Consider the following 23,754-nt stretch of genomic DNA (forward strand, 5'->3'; position numbering starts at 1 on the left):
TGTGTATTTGTTAGGATTCGGGTTAGTGTGGGTACTCTTTCCTATAGAGGATCTTCGGGGCAGAGTTCTGACGGGCTGACGCACCCGCAGCGGATTCCGAGTGATTGACTGGTGGACCTTTAAGAGTGGAGCCGTCACTCATCGCTCGATGGTCCCACTTGTTGGTCAGGGTCTAATCAGAAATCATGTTGAGGATGTTCTGTTAAATGACTTCAAGTAACATTTTGGTCTTCCCTCAGAAACCGAGGTACCGAAGGAATCAAGCCAAGAACCAGGTCTGGACTACAAACGCGTTWCCTGCCAAGACCGGACATCCCCGCCTGCCGCTYTCCTCCCCTCTCCATCACTGATCAAGAACGCTCCCGGATCCTAGCCTTTTCCCTCCGTGCTGCCACCCTCCGAAAAAACAGTAAGCGTATCCCTCTAACCCAGTCAAGATCTCTCAACTCCGGTCCCTACTAAAGTCTCCCTTCTCCGAACAGAACCTGAGCTGACCGGCCTACCCATCCTCTGGAATATAATCAGACTGTACCGTTTGAAATGCATTAAACTTTCACTGAACAGTGTTCTCTGGTGTTGTGTGAACTTGCATGTGGGTCAGGAAACTGAAATCCAACATGACAGTATTATCCTTGGGTGATATTGACATGTCCTTTTATGATCTTAAACTTTAAAGTGTGACATCCCCACCTCAAAATAAAAACAGAGAGCAACATAAAATGGAAAAAAATAAAAAATCCGCAGGTGGGCAAATACTTACGTTTTCATCATTTCCATGACGCCTTTGCCTGTCTGGGATGCGCAGCTGCGTCTCTCCTGCATCCCTCCCAGCCTCTCCTGCTCACGGACCAATCACAGACACGGCGTCGCCGCTCTCCTCACGCGCCGCTCTCAGCCAATAGAAAAGTTCACCCTGAACGGGACGTTCCGGCGGGTGGGCTTGTTTCTGGGGGCGATGCGGTTCGGGTTCGTGCGTGCCATGAAGACAGACTACTGATTTTTCTTTTCTTTTTTTTTTCTTCTTTTATCTTCCCAGTCCTTCTGCCTCGAAGGTAAGACCGACCGCGCTTCGCCTTTCGTGCCTCTTAATTTCTGTGGAATGTTTTGGGCTCGCCGTGGTGCTGAAGTGGACCGGCTCTGGAGTACCGCAATGCAGAGCTACGAATTACCGGTGCCGCTCCGGCGTCATTAGGGTGAGGTGATGTAAGGAGCTGCGCAGCTACTTTTTGAGGCGTTTTCCGGACGGCCTCGTTGGAGTCGGCACTATTAGGGGGGGAAAATCAGTCCTTCTGTAGTCGGAGTGGTAGACTTCTCAATAAACACACAACAGCTAGAAAGTAAAGGGAGGGAGGAGACGCAAGGTGAAGGTGGCAGAGGCTGCAAGGGCGAAGGGAGCTGCATCAAGGGATTAAATGGCCACTCCCTCAGTATTTACATACAAATGCAACCTCTCGCTTTTGAATGACCGATTTATGTTATGCTGCATGTGATCATTTTACTACTTTCTGTAAAAATCCTTGTAGATAGTTTTAATGCACAGAAACCCCTTTTGTAGGTCAAGTCAGATGGAAAAAAAAATATGACGGAAGATGTTTAATCATTTCCTAAAATGTTTTTTTTTTCTGAATTGGGACAAAAAATAATAAAAAAAAGAGGGTAACTTTTCGTTTAAAGCACTGGCCAATTTTTTACTGATTGTCTGCCATAGTGTTTACAAATAGTAACATCTGATCAGATATTGATCTGATTCTTCTGCCTTGTCATGCACACAAGGTAGAAATAGTTGATATTTCTTTTGAGTAAGCTTTATAAAAACCTTTCTTTGTGAAATTCTCCAGTTTAAAGTCTGTGATTTCTCAGCATATTGGCAGAAACCAAATGCTTGTGACAGGAAAACCCATACCGTCTCCTGGAAGTTCTTCAGCGTTTGACACAATGTGGTTAGTATATTATTTTTTAGGGATTTTTAATATCCAAATCCTACATTTAAATCAGGATTTATACATCTAGGATTAAAGAAGACAATCTCTTGTTTTATATATAAATTCAGAGATTGTTCTGACTGTGATTCTCTGAATCCACAAAGCCACAGCAGACATCACCGTTCAGACAGTGGCTGAAACGGTAGGCTTGGCTTAATACGTGTGACCTAAATTTCATGGCAGGAAATCCAAAGAGGATCTGTGAAGGGATTATCAATAGAGGGAAAAGCATGAAAACACTCCCTAAAAAAATTATCAGATAGATCTAGAATGGGATGGATAAGCTATAAAATGACATTTAAATGTTTTTGCATCCTTGAGACATGTTTTGTGACATAATATTGTCATTTAGGAGCTCTGATAGAAGAGACATTGCTGTTTCATGCTCTCTCTCTGTCCCGAAGATAGACAGAGGGCATATTGACTCGCAGTGGCACAACACATGCAGCTGAGTGCTGTGTGCTGTAGCAATGTTAGTGTTGAGTCATCAGAACTGCCTCCGGACCCAGAGCTGCGGTCTCCCCTCTAAACTATGGCTCTTCTTGGTAAAGAGCTTTATTAACGTTATGTCAGTGTTGTTTCTTATTCGTAGTTATTTGTGGTTGCTAACTAGGAACGACATTGTCCAAAATTGTAGCACTCCTTGTGTTTGATCTCTGTATAATTGATCTCTTACATAGAAATTTACACTTTTTCTTTGCTTTTCCTTGAACAGGATTTTTGCTCTTATTCTGGAGATCTAAATTGGAGGTGCACAGATCAACATTTTATGGACCGTTTAAGATGTCTAATTTTTGGAACGTTTTAACCTGTTGATGCTGATTTTCGCCGATTCTGATTTTAAGAATTACAGGTTCATTTAGATAAGTAAACATTTTAATAAGAGTGTTATTAGCACACCTCGAAATAAATGTCATTGCTGTAACCATGCATAAAAATGGGAAGTTAAGTGGAGGGACATTTTGTGGTAGGAAAAGGTGCACCATCTCACATTTACACAATGGTCCACAGCAATATTTATAGATTAAAGAAAATGTTGCATTCATGGGAGAGCGCCAAGGTTAGCAAAAACTCACATTTACCAAACATCATGAAGATCACCAAGACTTTTGCAAAAGTATTTGAGTAATGAGATAAAAGTAGAACTCATTGTCAGTTATCTGCACTTGTAGTTTTTAGGTTTCGGTGGCCATTACTTTTTCTCATTGACCTAAGCTGATTTACTGCTGTTTTCACTTAAATTATTTGAAAACTACGTCTTCTGTACATTGTCTGACATTCTAATTTATCTGATAGTCTGAATGTGACAAAAAACACACACAAGTCCTAAGAAGGTACATACTTTTATGCAGGCACTGTACAGGGCCACCATGTGTCCTTCCACACATGGTGCACGCAAGGTGTATCGGTTCCCATCCTTGCTATGTTTTCCTTTTATATTAAATGCTTCATCATCCAAGCAAGGATTCGGAGTTTTACACAGAAGAGCCCAAAACCTCTCTTGTTGGCGATTACCTGGCAGACAAAAAACCCCATAAAAACAAAAATTATTTACTCCATTTAATATCCATTTCAATCAGAATTTTCTGTGTAATTTTCTGTGTAATTTTCCAGCATAACGTCTGTGTCTGCACACAGAAGGTTGAGTCCTCTCCCAGTACTCTCTGCATTCTGCTATATATAGCAACTCCCCTCTGTATCTGTTTTAATCTTAAACCTCCAACTCAGCCTGTCTGATTCTTCCTTACTGTGCGATTACACAGCAAGACACACTGCATACTGCAGAGATACTTTCTGTTTTGCTCCTATGGGGAATTATTGTTGCGATTCAGGCAAGCATGTCTTTGTACCGTTTTTTTTTTTTTTTGCTGAGTCACTGACGTCCTTAATCATTCATATTTGTTAGGAGGATTGCAGATAGATAGGTCAGCTTGGAGCTTTTCTGTTCTGGAAAGTCTCACATATCGCCCTACTTACACATGTCCAGGTTCATATATGCTGATTCAACAGTCAACCACAATAGAACAAAATTAGAGATGCAATAATCAGACTTCTATTGATGATTTCTGATTTTTGTTCTATTTGACCAGTTGTTGCAGATTGTTAATTATAGTTTCTTGGCAAGAAAAAAAAAATCTAAACATTTTTTCCAATGTTCCTGCTATTATGCAGTCATTAGATACTTCCACTTAGACATGAGGCAATGTCTTGTGTGTAAGATATTAGTTACTGCAAAAAAAAGGATTTACTATTATTTTAAAACAAAGACAAAAAATAAGTCCAAATTCTAATTTAGTTTTAATATCTTGTACTATCATAACGAGAGCAACTTGCATTGCTGAATCTATCTTTCCCACAGAAACCTTAAATTTGCAGAAGGCTGCTGAAATTTCCAAATCCAACATGTTACATAATACACAGAGAATAAATGCTGGAAAGGATTAAAAAAAAATGTATTGAGCCTTACTGTTATCTGCTTACCGTCTTACTCTTCATAAAACTTGAACAAACCTCAGACATTTATTGGCCATGCAAGTGAAAATAGAATTTAAAAAGCTTTGTACACCTCTGGGTCGTCTGAATTCAATTTCTTCCTCTTTACTAATATTTTTCTTTCTTACAAGAACAAAATAGAAATACATTTGAGTCTTCATCCCCTTGTAACATCTTCCACACCTCGCAGCCCTTAGGTATGATGCATTTACTGACTCAAAACGGATCCGATTTAAGATGTCAAACAGCCAGTCACCAGTCAGGGGGATCAAACCGAATATTCACTGTACATTTCTCTCTGGACAAAATCCCATTTTTTTAGATGACATGCTCAAGTGAATGCAAATGTCTTCTGTTTTGGTCTCTCTCAGCCCACTCCAGTTCATGCCCTGTCCATACTCCTCCTTCCTTGCTCTCGTCTTCCCATCCATCTAACTTACTCGGTTGCACGGACTCTCCTTGCTGAACCATCATGGCCTCCACACCTTTATTACTGCTGGGCTTCTTCTCCTCTGTGTCCGTCACATGTAAGACTAAAACTATATTGGTAGAACAGATTGCAGACAAGTGTAAACTCAATGCATTCTCATCGTCGGGGATCATGACAATGTTTCAATGTTTCTTCCTGATTAGTGGCGGTCTTGTTTGGTGAACCCAGAATATATGGAGGTGAGTTTGAAACACCAAGGCTTATTTAGTGAGGTTTTAAAACACAAACTAACATATTTTCTTATATTGTCTCAGAGGACGCTACTGGTTATGGTCCCATTTTTGAAGAAGAGCCTATGGATGTGGTCTATACCGATGACTCACCCGATAAGAGGATCTCCATGAACTGCAGGGCCCGCGCAAATCCTCCAGCTACGTACAGGTAAGGAGGACATTTCTTTGTGCTCAGTATCTCTGGTTCGCAGCGCCACAGGCGTGGTATTTTCCTGCACAGGTGGCGCCGGGATAACTGGGAGATCAAGCTGATGGAACAACCCGATGAGCACTACAGCCTAGTTGGAGGAAACCTGGTTATCACTAACCCGATCCAGAAGAAACACGCTGGCACGTACACGTGTGTGGCCCGTAATATCTACGGCACTGTTCTCAGCAAGGAGGCCCGAATCAAGTTTGGATGTGAGCACAGGCATAAATTATATAACCAACAATATATGACTTTGAAAGATTGGTAAAAACCAGTCCGAAGCTTCAAGATTTCATCATTGTTATTTTCTCATGTAGATATTGAGGAGTTTCCTGATGAAGAGAGGGAACCAGTGTTTGTCAAAGAAGGCCAGGGAGCAGTTCTGCTGTGTGTCCCACCAAAAGCCTGGCCACGTATGTATGCACTCTTCATCGGTCAAAAAAATTAGGATTTGTAATTGTTTAACTCAAAAACTTGTGTTTAGATGTTCAAATTTCACCTTACCCACTCATCTATGTTTTTATTTTCAGAGGAAGTAAGCTATCGCTGGATCTTCAACGAGTTCCCAGTATTCCTGCCCACAGACCGCCGTCGGTTCGTCTCCCAGAAGACGGGCAACTTGTACATCGCAAAGGTTGAAGCTCAGGATGCTGGAAACTACTCCTGCTTTGTCTCCAGTCCCATCATAGGAAAGAGCGTCTACTCCAAGTTTATCCCTCTCATCCCTTTACCTCCAGAAGACGGTTAGTCGTAATCTGTGGCAGACTGAAATAAAAAAGTTCAATGTTTAGCGTCATTTATATTTGTCAGTTTTTTGTTGTTGTTTTTTTTCCAGGTGAGGAGAGAAAGTACCCAGCTGACATTAGGGTCAAGTTTCCAGACACCACTGCAATGCTGGCCTCCAATATTACATTGGAGTGCTTTGCTCTTGGAAAGTATGTTTTTAAAGCTTTCTTGGTAGGCCTTTGTAACATGATAAAAATGAGCAGGATGGACACAGACACAAAACACTTAGCTAAGGAAAGCCTTAGTCTAGTCTATAGAGCCGTAGTTATAGTTTTTGAAAAAGGCAACACATGCTATAAAACCACAAAAAATGTTGCAAAAAATTATTTTTGTAGTAAAGAAAGTTAAAATCTGTAAATGCGTTTGCAATGCAATAAAAGTGAATACTGTTCTCTAAGTATCGAGTTCCTGTCTTTGTTTATCGCCATGCTCACTCAGCCCCATCCCACATATTGTGTGGAGGAAGGTGGACGCCACTGACCTCCCTGCAAATCATGAGATCAGCGAATCAGGCGCTGTGCTCCATCTGTACAATGTTCAGTATGAAGACGTTGGATCATACGAATGCGAAGCCATCAACACCAAAGGAAAGGACTGGCATAAAAACTGGCTTTATGTGGAATGTAAGTCAAGTTACATGTTTACCTTTTTTTGTATGACATAATAATAATAATAATAATAATAATAATAATACTTGTTGTCTTCATGTAGCTGCACCTGAATGGGCAGAAACGATCAACAACACTCAAGTGGACATTGGATCAGAACACACAATGCGCTGTGTGGCTTCAGGAAAACCTTTCCCTTTCATCCGTTGGTACAAAGATGGATATATGGTAAAAAAATCTCTTTGTAAGCTTTTTCTTAAATAATTTTTTGCACTCTGAAGTGTTCTCATTATCCACGAAACTGCACTCCTCTCTGGCATGTGGTTCCTCTAGTATGGCAAAGGCGAGCTGAAGTTTTCCAGTCTAACTTTTGATGACTCTGGGATGTACCAATGCATTGCTGAGAACTACTGGGGCATCAAATATGCCAACGCTGAGCTGCGAGTTGTTGGTAGGTATCAATTCTTTTCTTTTCTTTTCTTTTCTTTTCTCTTTCTTTCTTTCTGTCTTTCTGTCTGTTTGTCTGTCTGTCTGTCTGTCTGTTTTTTTTTTTTTTTTTGGATAACAGTTATTTAAACTGAAATCCCCACCTATCATCTCTCACCAGCCTGGGCTCCAACATTCGAGCTCAACCCAGTGAAGAAGTATCTTCTTGGAGCCAAAGACAGACGCGTGGTAATAGAGTGTAAGCCGAGAGCCGCTCCGAAACCTCGATTCACCTGGACAAAGGGCAAAGAGGTCCTCTTCAACAGTTCACGGTCAGCAGAAGCAATTTCTTCTATGAAACAGAAAAATCATAAACAACTTTCTAATGAATTGACTTGATTTTGCTTGCTTGCAGTGTTTCTGTCATGTTCGATGGGAGCCTGGAGATCCGCAACGCCACCAAAAATGACGAAGGCCTTTACACCTGCTTCGCTGAGAATGACAGAGGGAAGGCCGACAGTTCAGGATATCTTACCATCACAGGTTAGCTGCATCATAGTAGCAGCATTCATACACCAAGATCTTCTCCGCTTTTTGTTGTTTTTTTAGTACAATTACTGCCTTTGAAACTAACTAGTTTTTAATCAAAAACATAAAACTTTGAAACTTAGAATAACTTTAGTCAGAACTTTTCTACGGTCTTTTGTTTTGTTTTGCGTGGTTGACACAATGGTGTTAAAATAAAATTATTTAAAGTGAGCTTAACATCAGCATGTCAAAATATGACTTGTTTTATAAAAAATGTTATGTTAGCTTACTGTCTCCAATTCTGTTGTCTAAAAAAGTTGAAATTTGTGATTTTTTTCTTCTAAGGTTTTGAAGTCCTTTGGAGTTTTTTTTTTTATATAAATTTATTCATTCATGGAAAAATTGGGAAAGACAATTTAGCCACTTAAATTCTTGCTATTTAAGTTAATCAGAAGTGTGTTAATACCCCAAAACCAGGGCTACATTTGACCTATTAATAAACACACACTTTCAGGTGCGTCTCAAGAGAAAGAATAAATACTTTGTAAAATTCCTCATTGCCCACTGCTATGTATAATGAAGGATATATATGTTGCAGTGAGCATAATTCTCTTCCAAGGAATTACTACAAACAAGAAGATTTTTGGTAAAAACCTGATGAGTGCTAGCATTAAACTGAAAATAAATATTTAATGTGATATGACAAAGGGTAAAGATAAAGATAAAATATATGTTTACACTCACTTACAATATTGTAATTCCTTCTTATTGTTGTCCATCATGATTTGGATTTTTTATTTTTTATTCTCAGAGGCAACAAGTATAACTGCAGCACCTGAAGACTCCGAGGTTAGAGTTGGAGACGAGGTGATTCTTCACTGCGCTGCTTCACACGACCCCATGCTGGACATCACTTTTATCTGGGCCATTGACTTCAGAGTCATTGACTTCAATGCTGAGTGGCAACACTATGAGCGAGTAATGGTAAGTCAACATTTTAAGCATTTTTTTAACCTTGTAAAGCGTTTTAGTTTTTGAGAATTTGCACGTAATTACTGAAAACAAGTTTCACAGTTGGAACTTTCCCGAGATCCGTTATTTTTTTTGTGTTGATCAGAGTGAAGATGGAGTCGGCGACTTGAGGGTAAAAAATGCACAGATTTGGCATGAAGGTCGCTACACCTGCACCGCTCAAACCGCGGTGGATGACGACACCGCTTATGCTGACCTGAAAGTCGTAGGTAATTCAGTGCATGAAAATAATAACCGAAACCACCATCTATCGTTTGCACTAGTGTTTTAAAACGATTTTACGTGAAACCTCCAGGTGTTCCCGGGCCTCCCGGTGTGCTCCGGATCGAGGAGATCGGCGACACCTGGGTGAAACTTTTGTGGTCCAAACCAGCTGAGCACAACAGCCCCATCCTGTACTACACTGTTCAGACCAGACACTTCTGGGCTCTGAATGAAGACGACTGGAAGAATGCCAGCACATGTGAGTCCTGATTTAGGCCAGCAGAGGGCCATCATGCTCCAAAGCAATGGACGCAATTCCAGTATAAGCTGGGGTTCAATCAAATTTTAAGCAGCTCTTAATTGCGTCCCTCAGCTCCAAGTGTTCTCGATGGGACTCTGGAGAAAGCAGACGTCACAGATTTATACCCATGGATGGAGTACCAGTTTAGGATCATCGCCACCAATGAGTACGGATCCGGGGAGGCCAGTATACCTTCGCTTAAGATCAAAACATGGGATGCCCGTAAGTACATTGACAATTGTTTTATTTATGATTGTGCCATAAGGCAGATTTTTAGGAAGAACTAACAAAAGGCTGCCTTTTTTGTGCAGCTCCAGTCGTTTCTCCCACAGACGTGGCAGGATATGGAGGTAGAAATGGCGAGATTGTCATCACGTGGACCGTAAGCTGCCAAATTCACGAGTTAAATTCATGCCTCCTCTAAGTTTCTAATGTACATTGATTTCTTTTTTATTCGGCAATCGTCAGCCTGTCCAGCCCTGGTATTTCTATGGCAAGAAATTTGGGTACATCGTTGCGTTAAAGCCTCACAATGCCTACGACTGGTATTATGTAACCATCTCGGACCCTGAGACGAGACGGCACGTTCACATAGATTCCTACTTCATTCCGACCGAAGAGGACTTCCTGGTGCGAGAGTTCCAGGTGAAGATAAAGTCATTTAATGTTAAAGGAGATGGACCGTACAGCCTCACCAAGGTCATCTATTATCCAAGAGATGGTGAGAATTAGTTTTTAGATATGCGCCTTATCAGTTTCTAATTGCATTTAATCTCAATTTCTGGTGCACAGTATAATTTTAGAAGCTTTGTAAATTCAAATATATGTTTTTTTTTTTTTTTTCTTGTCACCCAGTCCCAATAGAAGCTCCCACAGATGTCTACGCCAGGCCCGTGTCTTCCACTGAAGCTGTGGTTTGGTGGCTGCCTGTGGTTGATACTGGAACCGGACTGCAGCAGTACATCGAGGGATACCAGGTATGGAGGTTTTCCTCTCATTTTTTTAAACTAGATCAGCCAAAAATAACATGTCAATAAATACTTGGATTTGTTTAAAAAATAGACAATATTTACAGACCTCAACAGTCAAATTTGCAACATTGCATAAATTACATGGAAAATATATTAACAATCTTAACAGATTTTTTTTTTTTCAAATCACAGCTGTACATTAAAGTTACTGTACAAGATTTTTTTCTGTTGATTTTGGTTCCACACTATTTTCAAAAAAAATTATTTATACTGCAGTATAAGAAGAAAGTATACTGCAGTAGTTTTAGTCTCATGATCATCTTTTTTTTCAATAACTGTAGCCATATTTGCTTTTTGCAAATAGCATGTGATACAATAATCTAGCTGTTTCTTTGCCCTTTACATCAATGTCAGCCTATTTAAACAACACTATCATACACACTTGAATCCAAATTTGTATCTATCTTCACTTTGTCTCTATTTCCCAAGTTGCTACCTATGCCTTCAATGCTATCCACAAAAAAACCCACAAGACTTACAAAAATGTATCCTACTACATAGATCAAATACTGGAGAAAGTATGACGATCCAGAACCGGGGGCAAATCGCATATTCGTTCCAGCTTCAGTCAATCAGACCCGCCTGGAGAACATGCTGCCAGATTCGCACTACCTCATCGAGGTCCGGGCGTTCAACGGAGCAGGTTTTGGACCGCCCGGCGAACACTGTGAGATGTTCACAAAGAGGCCACGTAAGAACAACATGAAAACGGACAATCGGATTTGTAACAATGCTTTTAAAATACTTTTAAAATAAGTAAACTGTTTCTCCGCAGCACCCTCTGAGCCTCCCAGAATGTGGCGCTACGTCACCTGGACCGGACAATGGTTGTACGTGTGGTGGGATCACATCCAGTATGACTGGTTTGGGAACGTTTCTTTCCCCCTCTACTACAAGGTGGGTGCATTTAGCGTTGTTTCACCTCTATAGTAAGAAAGCATTCAGGTTTTAAGGCTGCTAGGATCTTTTACAGTCTACTCCTTTGTCAGGTCATGTTTAGAAAGACAGGGTACATCTACGGGAAGGTCTACATCACTGGCTGGCACTTTATGGACTTCCCAATGCCTCAGCTTGGAGACTATGAACTGATGGTTCGTGGTCGCTATGAAGGGGGAGATGGCCCAGTCAGGATGATAAGTATTAAGGGTAAGAATTAAGATAATAGTGGGTTATTAAGTAAACTTCTAGTTGTTTTTATTGTTAACTTTTTTGATGTTTTTTTTTTTCCAGGTAAAGCATCTCTGACCACACCCACAATCAGTTTTTTAACCTTGTTGCTGCTGGCGCTGTGTATTACAGGTTTGTAAATTTAAGAGTGAAGCAAATATATTGTATATAATGGACTATGGAAAGCAAATAATAGGACCTTGTCATGAGAAATCTTTACATGGTAGTTCAGTAACTAGTATCTGTTTTTTGTGACAATACACTGGAAATTTTTGATTCCCAAATTAAAATGGATTGCCGCCACTTATTCTGGACCATGTACTGTACAAAAACAGCATGATATCTAAAAGGAAAAAGTGAGAATTTTAGCTGGATTTTTTTGGAAACAAGATCAAAAATGTTTAAAACACGGAGACGCTCTTCATGGTAAATAAAAACAAATGACGACTCCTGGAGCCTATATTTAAAACACTATTTAGAATTAAATAAATGTATAGAAGGCCACTACGCTGCACAAAAAACACTTGTTCTTGTGATCTTTTTACTTAGTTTATTGTGTATATATTTTTTTTAACTGTTGAAATGGAACTTGCACTCAAAACATTACAAACCATTTGTAGGTTACAAGAACAATCACTGACGTTAGAAAACAAAGATTTTTATGTACAAAGTGATATGATTCATTTGTTTTGCTTTTTATAAAACACAGTCAACTTTTATATGTATATTTTATTTATTTATTTGCCTTTGTTGAAAAAATTCTTAGACATTTTCTTAAAGGGTGGTATGCGGTCTGAATTATTCACAAGTGGAACACAATCCATGCTGGTATTGTTGATATATTTTAAAAACTGCTGGGATACAAACAACCTAATTTGGCATATTTTTCTAACCGAGTACTGCATTGAATGTGGAAAAGTTTTAGGGGTCAGTGTGAGGCCAGAATTCCCACAGAAAAGCCACAGGGAAAACATGACGTTAACATTATTATACAGCATCATTTTCAACTTTTTCATTTCTGGTTCACTGAGGTCTGTTCAGGTCTTTGTAGGGTTCAAAATGGTGGACTGAGAAGAATAACAAGCTTCCCTCTCTTTGCAACCCAACTTTTGGGTCACAATATTTGACAAAGTGTTTAATGCTTTCTGTCCAAACAGCATAAACCCAGCAGTTTTTTTTTGGTACATATTACAACATTAAGGCCATAGATAGGGAGCTTAACTGATGTACAGCTATATATGTATCGTAATGCCACTTTCCTTTATGTAAAGCTGGAAAACTATTAAACAGATTTCAACAGTCTTGATATTATTTTATGATCTTCTGTGCTCACCTCAAGATGTCAGGTTTGAGTTACAGCACATTGGAATTGTTTGAAAATGTAAAAACCAAATACGTTTGGTAAAAATAGGACTCAATGAAAATAAAAGAAATGTGGAATCTCAGAAAACACATTTCAATACAATTTCTGCAATCTCACCCACAAACCATAAAATAGGCATTTACTGGTATAAGACTTTATCTGTATGATAACCTTGATTAAAAAAAAGCAAAAAAGAAACAAAACAATAAAAATCTCCAAAATATATACCATGTTGATTTTACTTTATTTCTAAACTTTAAACCAACATGTATTCTAGCAAAAATGATATAAGCACAACTTAACTTACGTGGTATTTTTCAAATGTTTCTGCACAGAATCCAACTTTTATTGTGACCTTTAATTTGTGTTAAATTATAATTTAACACAAACTATAATTAAAGTATCTGATATAAAGTGTGAAAATCTGAAATTAGTGGTGTATGGTATTTGGCAATGTGTGTTCAAAATTCTTCCTAAGCAATTCTTTAAAAAAAACCCACCAAAAAAACAATAAAATCGTATAAATTGGCTCAGCAAACAATTTTCATGGTTTTGAAAGTATGACTCTTGAAAACCTCTGTATACATTACATTAGTAACCCACCCATGCCTGGCAACAAAATAAAACATTTCAACTTCTAAGAAGAGAAGGAGCTTCTTCTTCTTTTTTAACAACTTAGTAGAGCACAACTTATGTGTGGGCAGCTCCCTCCCACAATTTTTTTTCTTATAGAATCTGAAAAAAATGGGGTCCCTGTCGATTACGAAATTAATCATATAGTGTTTTTAATATTATTTTAGCAGTAAAAATTAAATGTTACCACTCCCAGACCACAAAGCATACATCCATATTTGCACTGAACACCCCCGGGATCTTCAAGAAATGGTTTGTTCCTGCTTAGCCCGCTTGACGGCGACCGTGTTCAGCAACAGTCAGTAGAAGACGAGAACGACTGTAGCAGTTACTGTGATGCCAAGAAGAATAATAAAATCAGGTTTTCAAAAGGAGAGAGAAAAAAAAAAGACAAGTGTCAATTATAGCCCAGTTTTTCTCCAAAAGAGGTGGGTAGACTGTGCGAGATTGTCAACCATTTAGCATAGTTAACTTAGCTACAGGCTACTGTTTGCCTCCATTTCACTAGCATATAATGAATGGAGGAAAGAATTTAACAGCATATTCATATATGTAACTTGTACCTGTACCTCTTACCACACTTAACAACAGATGAGTCAGACAGCAGCAGCTTTAACCCAGATACCATCATAACCCCTCCTCCCTGTCCCAGTGAAAAAGGTGAGCAACACTGTTCAACCTATGTGGATGATTTTTCCTGTCTCTCTTTTTACAACTACACAACAAAAACAATTTATTACTCACAGAAATTCAAACAATCTTTATAAAATCTTCCTTTAGCACACTTTAGTGATGGGGTCCAAGATTCCTGGCACAGTTCTGCCCCCACACCTGAATCAAATAACAAATGACCTGTTTCCATGCAGTTTGCAGAGCTGACTGACTGCTAATGAGGGAAATTAGCCATTTGATACAGGTGTGTTGGAGAAGGGACACGTGTAAAAGTTGTATTATAGTAGCTGTCCAGAGCTGGAGTTGAGTACTCAAAATTTAGACTGACAACGGAGAAAGCAACTCAGCGCTAATTAGCTGAACAACACACAGGTGAGTAGTGGTAAGTAAGATATTGTAAGAGAGAGGCTGAGGAAACCAGTAGAGACTGGAATATGTTTACAGATATGTTTAAAAAAAAACAAAAACATAAAAAAATTGTGCAGTTCAGCAAAATGTTTAAAAAAAATGCTACATTTAGTGTCGAGTATTTGAAGATGTATGGATTTGAATTTTCAATAAAATATAATAAAAATCTCATAAAGCCTAAAAATTAAATGAAGTAAAAATTCAGTCACCAGGTGGCAGTGTGCCCACATGACATTAACCGCTGCCTCAGGTACATTTTATTCCAGTCTCATTATAGAAACATGTTTTTTTTTCTTTACTTGAACAGAGGCACACCCATTTTATTGCAAGATAACACACTCTCACTTTTGTCTTTTTCATTTTGTTTAATGTACTCCTGCCATCTGGAAATCTTATCATGCAATTCCAATTTTCCTTTTAGTTTCAAAATAGCATGTCTAATATCTGCAGCCACTCTTAGAAAAACATCTCTGTCTCTCTCTTTCTCTCTCACTGTGGCTTTTATCTTTCCCACGTCTATTACCCGTTTCTTCCTCCTATTTTACCTCCTTCCTGATAAACAAATTACTCCGCCTGAGAAAATCCTGCAAGCAGCAAAAAAAAAAAAAAAAAAAATCAATCTTGCTATCATTTACAAACAGCCACAGCAGTCACACAAAGGTGAATCCTTCCACGGCAATGGGGAGGTATTCTTCCTTCAGGGAAGTATATTAAACAACCCTGTTGTGATATCTCCTTTGGGTTTTATTAACATCCTCACTCTGGTTCTTCTTTTGAATGCGTTGTTTGTCCGATTGAGAAAACAGCGACTTGTCTGCTTAGCATTTGTTTGCCTCTTCACATGAAATATCTTCAAAACGAGAGTTTCTTTGCAGCCGAGTATTCAATTCAGACCTCATTTTTGTACATTCCCATCAATATGGGACTGTGTACATTAAAAGATGAGCATTACGCTTATCTATCTCTAAGCCGGTGGTTATTTTTATGATGCAAATGTTTGAGCAGAACTTTCTTGACTATAAAATGTATAAATCCAAATGCAATGTGCAACTGTAGTTGAGCTCTGACTATAACTGTGGAAAAGTAAAATAAAGTACTGATCTTGAATCAATACTCGGTCATTGTACTTTTGTAGGCAGCATTGACGTTTCAGGACAAAATAGACTGTTGAATTAGTCATTGCAAAAGTTTGAAGTTTTGCCAACCTTACGAATTTAAGTGAATGGGATTTGTAATGTACACAAAGAGAAATGAGGACATTGAGATGTAGGATAAGAGCAGAAGCATCTAGTAAATTTCAGGTTAATCGTAATCGATACTATCGCCATGTCAATGAATGGCTTCGTTCAGTTCCTCCGCTGCCGTTGCTAAAACTACAGGCATAATTACAAAACTACGCAGAAAATTGATGTAATTGTTCACAACTTCTTCTGCTTGGTGATTGGCCCAGTCAAAAATTGATCGGAGACAATCCGAGTCAACAGGAGAAAGATCGGATGTGACTGAAATCTTGTCAAAGCATAGGCTAATGTGAACATGTTTCATCTAAACAGAGTAATGGACTGTCAGTACACTGAAAATATTTCTTCACCTGGTGCGATAGGGACCCAGAACTGGGTCTTGATAGAAACGGAGCAGGAAGAACTTTGTCAAACACCGTTTGTTTTCTAACTTCTGTGTTTTAGCAGACACCAAAAATATTACCAAATGCCAGTCCCAGATGTTTGATAGAGTAAATAAGCTCCCTTGTTGTGCTTATTAACAGCATACACCCAGTTATTTACATATTAGATATCCTCCATTTGATCAGGGAGGCTCTGATTGTCACATTAAACCTGTGATGGTGGGAGCACAAAGATGGATTTTGTAATCAAGTTGAGGCCCTTAATGCTCAAAGCGTGCTCCGCTTGTGATTTCTATACCCTCGTCGCATTGTTATCAAGTCCTTTAAACCCTTTTAGCCTCAGATTTCCTTTTTCTGAATTAGCCCCATATCCTCAAGGTGCATCCTCTGTAGTTGAGCAAGATATTAATGTAAATCTATACTTGTCATTAAACAGCAGCAGGTCTTTATCCCACAGAAGAAAAATACCAGGAAAAATGCAAAAACCAGGCCATATGCAAAGTAAGCGGCATGAGCCATGAATCACGTCTCTGCCCAGACCCCCTGGCTAACTCACTAGTTAGCTCAAACCCGAGAGGCCCCAGAAGATTTGCATCCCACAGAGCAGAGCAACGAGCCTCTTCAGATGGCTCCTGGGGTTTGGAGGCACCCCTCCACTAAATCTTCCTGACAAATCTTGCAGTGTGGTGTTGGGTTGTGTTAATAATGCTGCTAACCTGGTTAGCAGCCTTGAGGACCATGTTCCCTGGTTCCTCTAGCTAGTTCTGTGACAGAAATAGGCTGCAGTGTCAGATAAGTAAGTAATTGCCTCTTCTGCAGAGAGTTTATGGCCTGGTTCACTGTGTGAGAAATAGGCAACTACAAATTGTCTCCTCCTGGTTTTGTCAGACCATTGCTTGGGTTTTCAGAATTTTAACAATGTAATTAGCATTTTAGCCAGGTTATTTATTGACAGTAATGCTGCTGGAAAATTGATTGTGAGTAACTCCCTGTATGATAAATAAATTTATGTGATGAGTTGTATTTTTGAAGCTCCTGCTTTCCAGTTTAATCACACTTTTTTTTTTGTTAAAATCATAACATACCTACAAATATGCCCTTCCAAATATATTAATTGAACTGTTTTGTACCTTCACTTTTATTCAGATAACCTGTGGCTTCAGCTGTTGAAAACTGATTATTCATTTACTCTTTGGATTGTTTTTTTTTTAACTAGTCACTGACATATGACGAATCAAGATGTGCTTTACATGCTTTTTTTTATCCACACATGTAAAAAATATGACACGAGTAGTTGACAATTGAATATTTTTCAGTCATCTTTGCCAGGTATTGTTCTCAAAGCCAAAGATTTCTTGGGACTCTTCCTTTGCTCGTTTTTGTCCTGCCCGTGATTGCTGTGGAACTGGAGTCTATCTTGGCAGCAAATAGTGAAAGGAGGGGTAAACTGTGAACAGGTTGGCAGTCGATCACAGGCCTAACACAAGCACATAAGATGAAAGACTTTGCATGCAAAATGTGGAAGGAAACCAGAGTACTCAGTTTGTGCAAGCACAGGATTGTTATGCAAACTCCAGAAGACCACAGCTTAAATCGACAGCAGTAATATTTTGGACAATATTTTATGTTTGCGGCACCGTTTATCTCTGAATGAGCATCAGGTTCCAAAAAATTACAAAAATACAAAAATAGTTTCCTGTCAAAGGAGATGGCAGTGTAGTAATGGTGAACATGAAAACTATTTGCAACTTAAGCTTAAATGTGCTCTGACCACTCTAATATTAACATGCAAACAATCTGTGTTATTGGCAAATGTTCTGCAATTTGAACCAACGTCACAATAGTGTTTCCAATATTCCTTTATTTGCTTAGTAAGTAAATCACAAATTTAACAAAGACAACCAAGAAAACTTGAAATCACAATCAATTTAGAACGTCCAGTTGTAGAATATCTTTTGTTTGATGGAAGTAAAAAAAGCAGAGCTCCTCAAAACAGAGAAATCTCATCAAACAGAGAAAACTCTGAGACTCCCAATTCTTATCTGCCAGGCAGTAGAACATGAAGTAAATGTGCTCTGTTAGCTTGACAAAGGATGAATGCGAAGCTTGTCAGGTCAGGAAGGAAAAAGTGTGAGCAATGGAAACACCTTGACCCAAAATCTCCACAGAATGACCTCTGCAGTAATAATGCAGCCATTACAGCCAATGACAGCATCTACATTGCCTCCTCCTGAGTGACTGCGCATGGCAGCGCTGTGTGCAGCATCGCCACATTGCCATCAGATAAAATGCATACGTCTTCGAGTCTGAGAGCATGTTGGAATCCTCAGATTAAGGAGAAAACAAATGGCGGAAGATGCATACGTTTAAAAAGATTCCATATAAGGACATGGCTCTAGAGTTTTCATTTCTGGGTCTATTTAGACTAGCACCAACACCAACACATACTAGCAGTACTGTATATACTAATAGTGTTAACTTCACAGTCATATTTTCGGTAGATTTTATTTTTTTTTCCCCAAAGGGATGAGGTTGCATCAAAGTAGACATCAAATTAAAGTTTAGCGGGAACTCAAGATGGCAGATTTCCCAAATATTCCCTTTATAGTTTCTTTTCTACTGTGACGGATCTATCATGATGAAAATGTCAACTTCAAAAGGTGAAAACGCATTCATGAAAATCTGAAGTGGGAGCAGATGCACAGAAAGACTGAGACTCAGCTGTGTCTGTGTACGGATGCGTGTCAGGTTTAGGCATCTGTACGTTCTTTGTCTCCACTTAAAAGCCGTCTCTCTGTGGGGGATTTAGCATTTTTATTCCCCGACAGCAACTCAGGAGAAACCCCTTTTAACACAGACTCTTGCATTATCTCAGACTGGTGTCGGCGTGGATGTTGGATTGCGTCAGGCATTGTTGGCTCAGGTTCAGTCTCGAATGATCTCTGCTTGTTGAACGCACTCGTTATATTGAGAATCATTAGTGGAACTGCATTAGGTGAAAGTCTATCTTAGGTTTTCTTGCACTGCGCGCGCGCCCTGGCCCGCATTAGCCGCTACTTTCCCCCCTTTAGCGAGAATTGTTGTCCTCTGTCAGCCGTAAAACTTTATCTCCACAGGAAAAGAGCAGTAAAAATGTCACTCCCTGTGAATGATGAGTCTCCGGTGCGGGCCCAAATGGCAACAAACGTGTTGCATTGTCAGCTTCAACAATGGGTCCCCCTTCTTTATTTGTGCAGGTGACATCAGTTGTAAACGTCCATAATGCCCTGGTGGAGCTGATGGGGTAAATGCACAGGACATGACGCTGGCATCTGCAAACCCCTGACAATTGAGGCAAAGCTGCCTTTTCAAATTCCAAAATTCTCCACCTATCTTGCTCTTCTTGGACACCCAAGAAGTATGAATTATGAGGTCACAGAGGGGGACGCTTTACGGGGGGAAAAGCTGGTGCTTGGCATATCAAGGTACTGCCAAAGCAGCAAGAAAATACAGAGGAAAGGCTGCATTCAGGATCCAAATTTGAGCTGTTCTTTCGCTTTTTGGAGAGTTTTCTCAGTTGGCAATTTCAATTGAACTCTTGTGTTCGTCAGAATATGCTGGAGTAAGCAGCAAGGGTCAGAACTCAAGCAAAAGCGAGTGGCGAGCAATGTTGACTGAAATATATTAAGCACTGTTACCATTTTTTGTCTACTTCGAGAATGTAAATACATGGCTTTGAAAAATACTTGCACCCCCTTGCAGATTTCTCTTGTATTTGCTTTTTCTGTCACACAAGTATGTACGCAAATTTCTAAACAGTGATTTCATTTAACCAACATAGTGCAATGTGGAAAAGTCACCACCTCCATTTGTTAAATTTCACTATCCAAACTTAGTTCATGCTTTTCTTTAGTTTCCTCTTGACTCTGGCTCTGATAAAATTCAAATATAAGTTGAAGCTCATGTGTAAGATTAAAGGGTAAACAATGTAAAAATGAATAAATAAATCAAATCAAATCTATGTTTATGTTTTAGTCTAGAGAGCATGTTGATGCAGATCTTTTCAGAAACACATCAGTGTTCCAGAAGCACTTCCAATGTCTTGTAAATTCGTATTGACATCAACTATTGACAAGATAACACTCTAACTTAAGGTAATTTGCTCTACAGCACGACTAAATCTAATAAGCACATTACCGAAATTAAGGTACATCATCGTGTACCTGCTCTCCAGTGATTACCCTCTTAAATACAAGTAAAAGCAATAGGTGACAGGCTTTGTGTGAGAATGAGTTAATGTGGTATTCTTAATTGAGACGGATGCATTTTTAATGATTCCTCCTGGCTCAAAGCAAGAGAGGCATCGAATTATGCAAAATAGGTGATAAATGCTAATGGCCATACAACTGCCTCTGGCGGCAACTCTGAGACAAAACTTAGCAGTTTCTAAGTGTACTTTAGATTAATCTTTACTTGTGTATTTTAAAAGCAAGGAAGCCGTCTGTACTTGACCGCAATAGAGTACAATTAACTGAAAAACGAGAATGTTTTAATCATCCTGTTTATCGGTTTTGTAACCTTACCAGCTTATAGCCCGTGCTAATATTTGCATCCAGTGAAACATCTGTTTTCCGTGTTAGGTCAGCGGTATTCATCTGGATGCTTCAGCTCTGGATGCTCCCCTCAGGGTTGCACTGAGACGAACACACCTGCACAGAACCACGTCGATTCCAAAAAGCGGGCACGTCGTCGTTACACGGATGACTCGCCTGCCGAAATGCCCGACGCCTGCTCACATGCAATGTAGAGGCAAGCTTGGATAAACATACAGGCAGATGGGTACATGAACAGAGATGAGCATGGACTGTTTTCTTTTGCAGCCATCTGTCAATTGTCACAATCTCGAGGGAGGCTGCATACTGCGCCTTAGTTGGGTGCTAAAACGAACGACTTGGCAGATGTTTGGGAACTTACTAAAAACCTATCCGGTCTCAACAAAAACCTGCCAGCTTCATTTCCCATGGGGCAACACAGCACAGTCTTGTCTTGTAGTGTCACTTAATTAATGACATCATGGCAAAATGAGTGGAAAAACATCTGTGTTTGCCTACTAATTGTCTCTGGAAGACATGCATCACAGAGAAAAAGTCAGGACGCTCATAGCGCCTGGGAAAATATTGATGTTGGGTAAAGATGTTTTTCACATTATAACCACAAACTTCAATGTAGTCTTGGAAATTTATGAAATCGATCAATACATCATTACAGAAATCACAAATGAAAATGTGCACATATATTTGCCTGCTATCATCATTATTCCTATACACTTAAGTAGTTACCTGTGCCAATCAGATAATTTTAGACATTCCCTTCCTGGTTATAAAACGTGACGCTTTGGATATCTAACAGAGTCCTGACCTATCCAAGCAATTTGGTACCCCTGGAAACCTACCAATAGATGGGGTGAAGAAAGCATGACTAATGGCAGCATCTGATGCATCCAGAAAGCGATATATACAGAAAGTTAAATACCACACTCAGAAGACTTTGTAGTTTTTTGTGAAACCATGTGCGATTGTCTTTCAACATAACACATGACTTTGTTGCTTTATTATACAAAATTTCAATGAAATACATTAAACGTTGAGATGTGACAAGCTAAAAAATGTTAATGGATATGAATACTTCCCATAAAATTCCGTAAATTTCTTTTTATTTATTTGAGTGAAAGGTTATCCAATGATATTACTTCCACATTCAGAAGCAATGTTTCCAGTCGCATGTAAGACACGTCAACATCGCCTCTGAAAAAAAGAAAGAAAAAAAGATGGTTTAACAAGCTCCGTCGATGCATTTTGCGTTTGCGCGCACTTCCTAGAATTCTCTATTAATCATTTTACAGCCTGACCTCGATAAAGGATAATGAAAAATGATGTAGGTTTGATTAATGCGACATGCACACGCAGCCGCACAGCCCTCAGCATATTGCAAGCAACACCTCCCAGACAATAGGCAACGTGTTCGGTCAATCCTCGTTGCTCCCGCAGTCCCGTGTCAGCCACTGATGGATGGCGTAGTGAAGCTTCCATTGTTCGTGAACATTACGCAAATTAGCTGAGTCCAAAAGCTTGCTCCCCGCTGATGTGACCAGAGCTCCCCTGTGAGAGCAGATTAGTTACTTAAATCATCTGTTTGAAGGAATAAGCCTTTCTAAAGCTATTTCTTTGCAGAATGATGAAGTTTTACTGTTAGATTTTTTTAGTTTCAATAAAACAGACTAAAGATAAGTTTCTTTTTCCACTTCGGTTCTTGGGTTTAAATGGAGGTTTGATTAAAAAAAATGTATGACTTGGTCAAAGATTCTCCAAAAGGATTGATTATTTTTTTATCACATCAAACTTTAGCCTCCTTATACAAGTAAGCTAATCAGCTTCCATCTACCTCTGCTTGCACCAATATTCAGCCCTAACTGTTCACTTTAAAGGATATTGGGATCAATAACAAGTCGATTCCCAACAGTGAAAGCCGCAGTTTGGGTCCACGTTTCCACAAGTGCGTTTAAATGCAATCCACATCCGTTAGTTTGAGGGTTATGCGAGGATGAAAGGTGCTTCAGTCCATCACAAGTACAGATACGTAGAATTTTGTGAAACACTGCTGGGAACTAAAGATGAATGTGTTGGAAGGCAACTCATTCCACCTGTCAAATATACCATGGATGATCTGTGATGTGTTTTCTCTCTTCCAAAGGTACTTTTTAGAAAGCGTGCCATCGTTAGCTCTTCGAAATACAAGGCAATCGTGAATAAAATTCTCAAAGTGGGGCTCATTTGTTCTTCAAACACATCTGGAGAGATTTTGTAAAGTCAAAAGTCCCTCTCTGTTTGCTTCAGGCTTGAGTTTCAGAAATTTTGTATGAGAACTGTCAGAAAGGGTGCAAGTATCTGCGCCAGATGTGATTTTTTTTTTCCCCACTGCCAAATAAATGTTTGATTCGTTGACGATTTTCAGGGTGAGAGTACAGTGCAGCAATAAAATAGGAATTTACTTTAATTTGTTTCTATGCTTTTTTCAGGGTTGCCAATAATTGTTAGGTTAAATTCAACAATGCACTTTCATGAAGCTTCTGAATACAAAGGGTGACAACACAAGCAAATTTAGTCCCTTTGGACTCTTATTGGGGAGAGAGAGAGAGAGAAAACCAAGGTCTTTCAGGTATTTATTTATTTAATTTCAGAAACTGTAATGGTGGTTTTCCTAAGGCAGAAAATCTGTTTTATTTTGGAAGTAATTTAATTTTCTTTTCTTTTTCACCAAGTCTTTCATAACCCTTTTAAATGTAATAGTGCAATCTGTGTCCCTTCAGTAATTTAAGTTTTAGAGGTTTTTTTATTTATCTGTCCAGCATATTGTCCTCCACCATGCAAAGATATATTTTCACATATAAATACACCATATTGTGCTAAATGTAGCTCACGCAAACCCCTGTCAGATTTCTGTGGAAAGTAACGTTCTGATTTGACTAAGATTTCTGACTGGATGCGACATTAATGTTTTGGAACCCCAAACGTAAATCTGACAGCTAATCTGTGGAGGGATCTGAA

General features: G+C 39.2%; 1 protein-coding gene across 2 annotated transcripts; it reads left to right on the forward strand.

Annotated features, from left to right (window-relative positions):
• Positions 1-913: 913 nt before the first annotated feature.
• Positions 914-12,777, forward strand: cntn1b (contactin 1b). Of its 2 annotated transcripts, none has more exons than XM_008401003.2 (24): positions 914-1,052; positions 4,847-5,002; positions 5,109-5,144; positions 5,220-5,346; positions 5,419-5,600; positions 5,706-5,801; positions 5,919-6,131; positions 6,224-6,323; positions 6,613-6,797; positions 6,886-7,010; positions 7,116-7,233; positions 7,390-7,540; positions 7,624-7,751; positions 8,548-8,720; positions 8,854-8,977; positions 9,064-9,231; positions 9,346-9,495; positions 9,585-9,655; positions 9,742-9,994; positions 10,129-10,250; positions 10,806-10,995; positions 11,080-11,201; positions 11,294-11,450; positions 11,535-12,777. In XM_008401003.2, the coding sequence occupies exons 2-24, from the start codon at positions 4,948-4,950 to the stop codon at positions 11,609-11,611; spliced, it is 3,123 nt and encodes a 1,040-aa protein (XP_008399225.1). In that variant the 5' UTR covers positions 914-1,052; positions 4,847-4,947; the 3' UTR covers positions 11,612-12,777. The 2 variants fall into 2 exon arrangements, with proteins under 2 accessions (XP_008399225.1, XP_008399226.1); XM_008401004.2 differs by lacking the exon at positions 914-1,052 and adding an exon at positions 1,100-1,193.
• Positions 12,778-23,754: the final 10,977 nt, after the last annotated feature.

The sequence above is a fragment of the Poecilia reticulata genome, linkage group LG23 (genome assembly GCF_000633615.1).
Source record: "Poecilia reticulata strain Guanapo linkage group LG23, Guppy_female_1.0+MT, whole genome shotgun sequence".
Lineage (NCBI taxonomy): Eukaryota > Metazoa > Chordata > Actinopteri > Cyprinodontiformes > Poeciliidae > Poecilia > Poecilia reticulata.

Excerpts from the sequence above, each read along its gene's own strand:
- cntn1b (XM_008401003.2), top strand. The coding sequence starts at position 4,948 with ATGGCCTCCACACCTTTATTACTGCTGGGCTTCTTCTCCTCTGTGTCC. Across the intron at positions 9,995-10,128 it reads CATCTATTATCCAAGAGATG|TCCCAATAGAAGCTCCCACA; the intron begins GTGAGAATTAGT and ends CTTGTCACCCAG. Across the intron at positions 11,202-11,293 it reads CTTTCCCCCTCTACTACAAG|GTCATGTTTAGAAAGACAGG; the intron begins GTGGGTGCATTT and ends CTCCTTTGTCAG.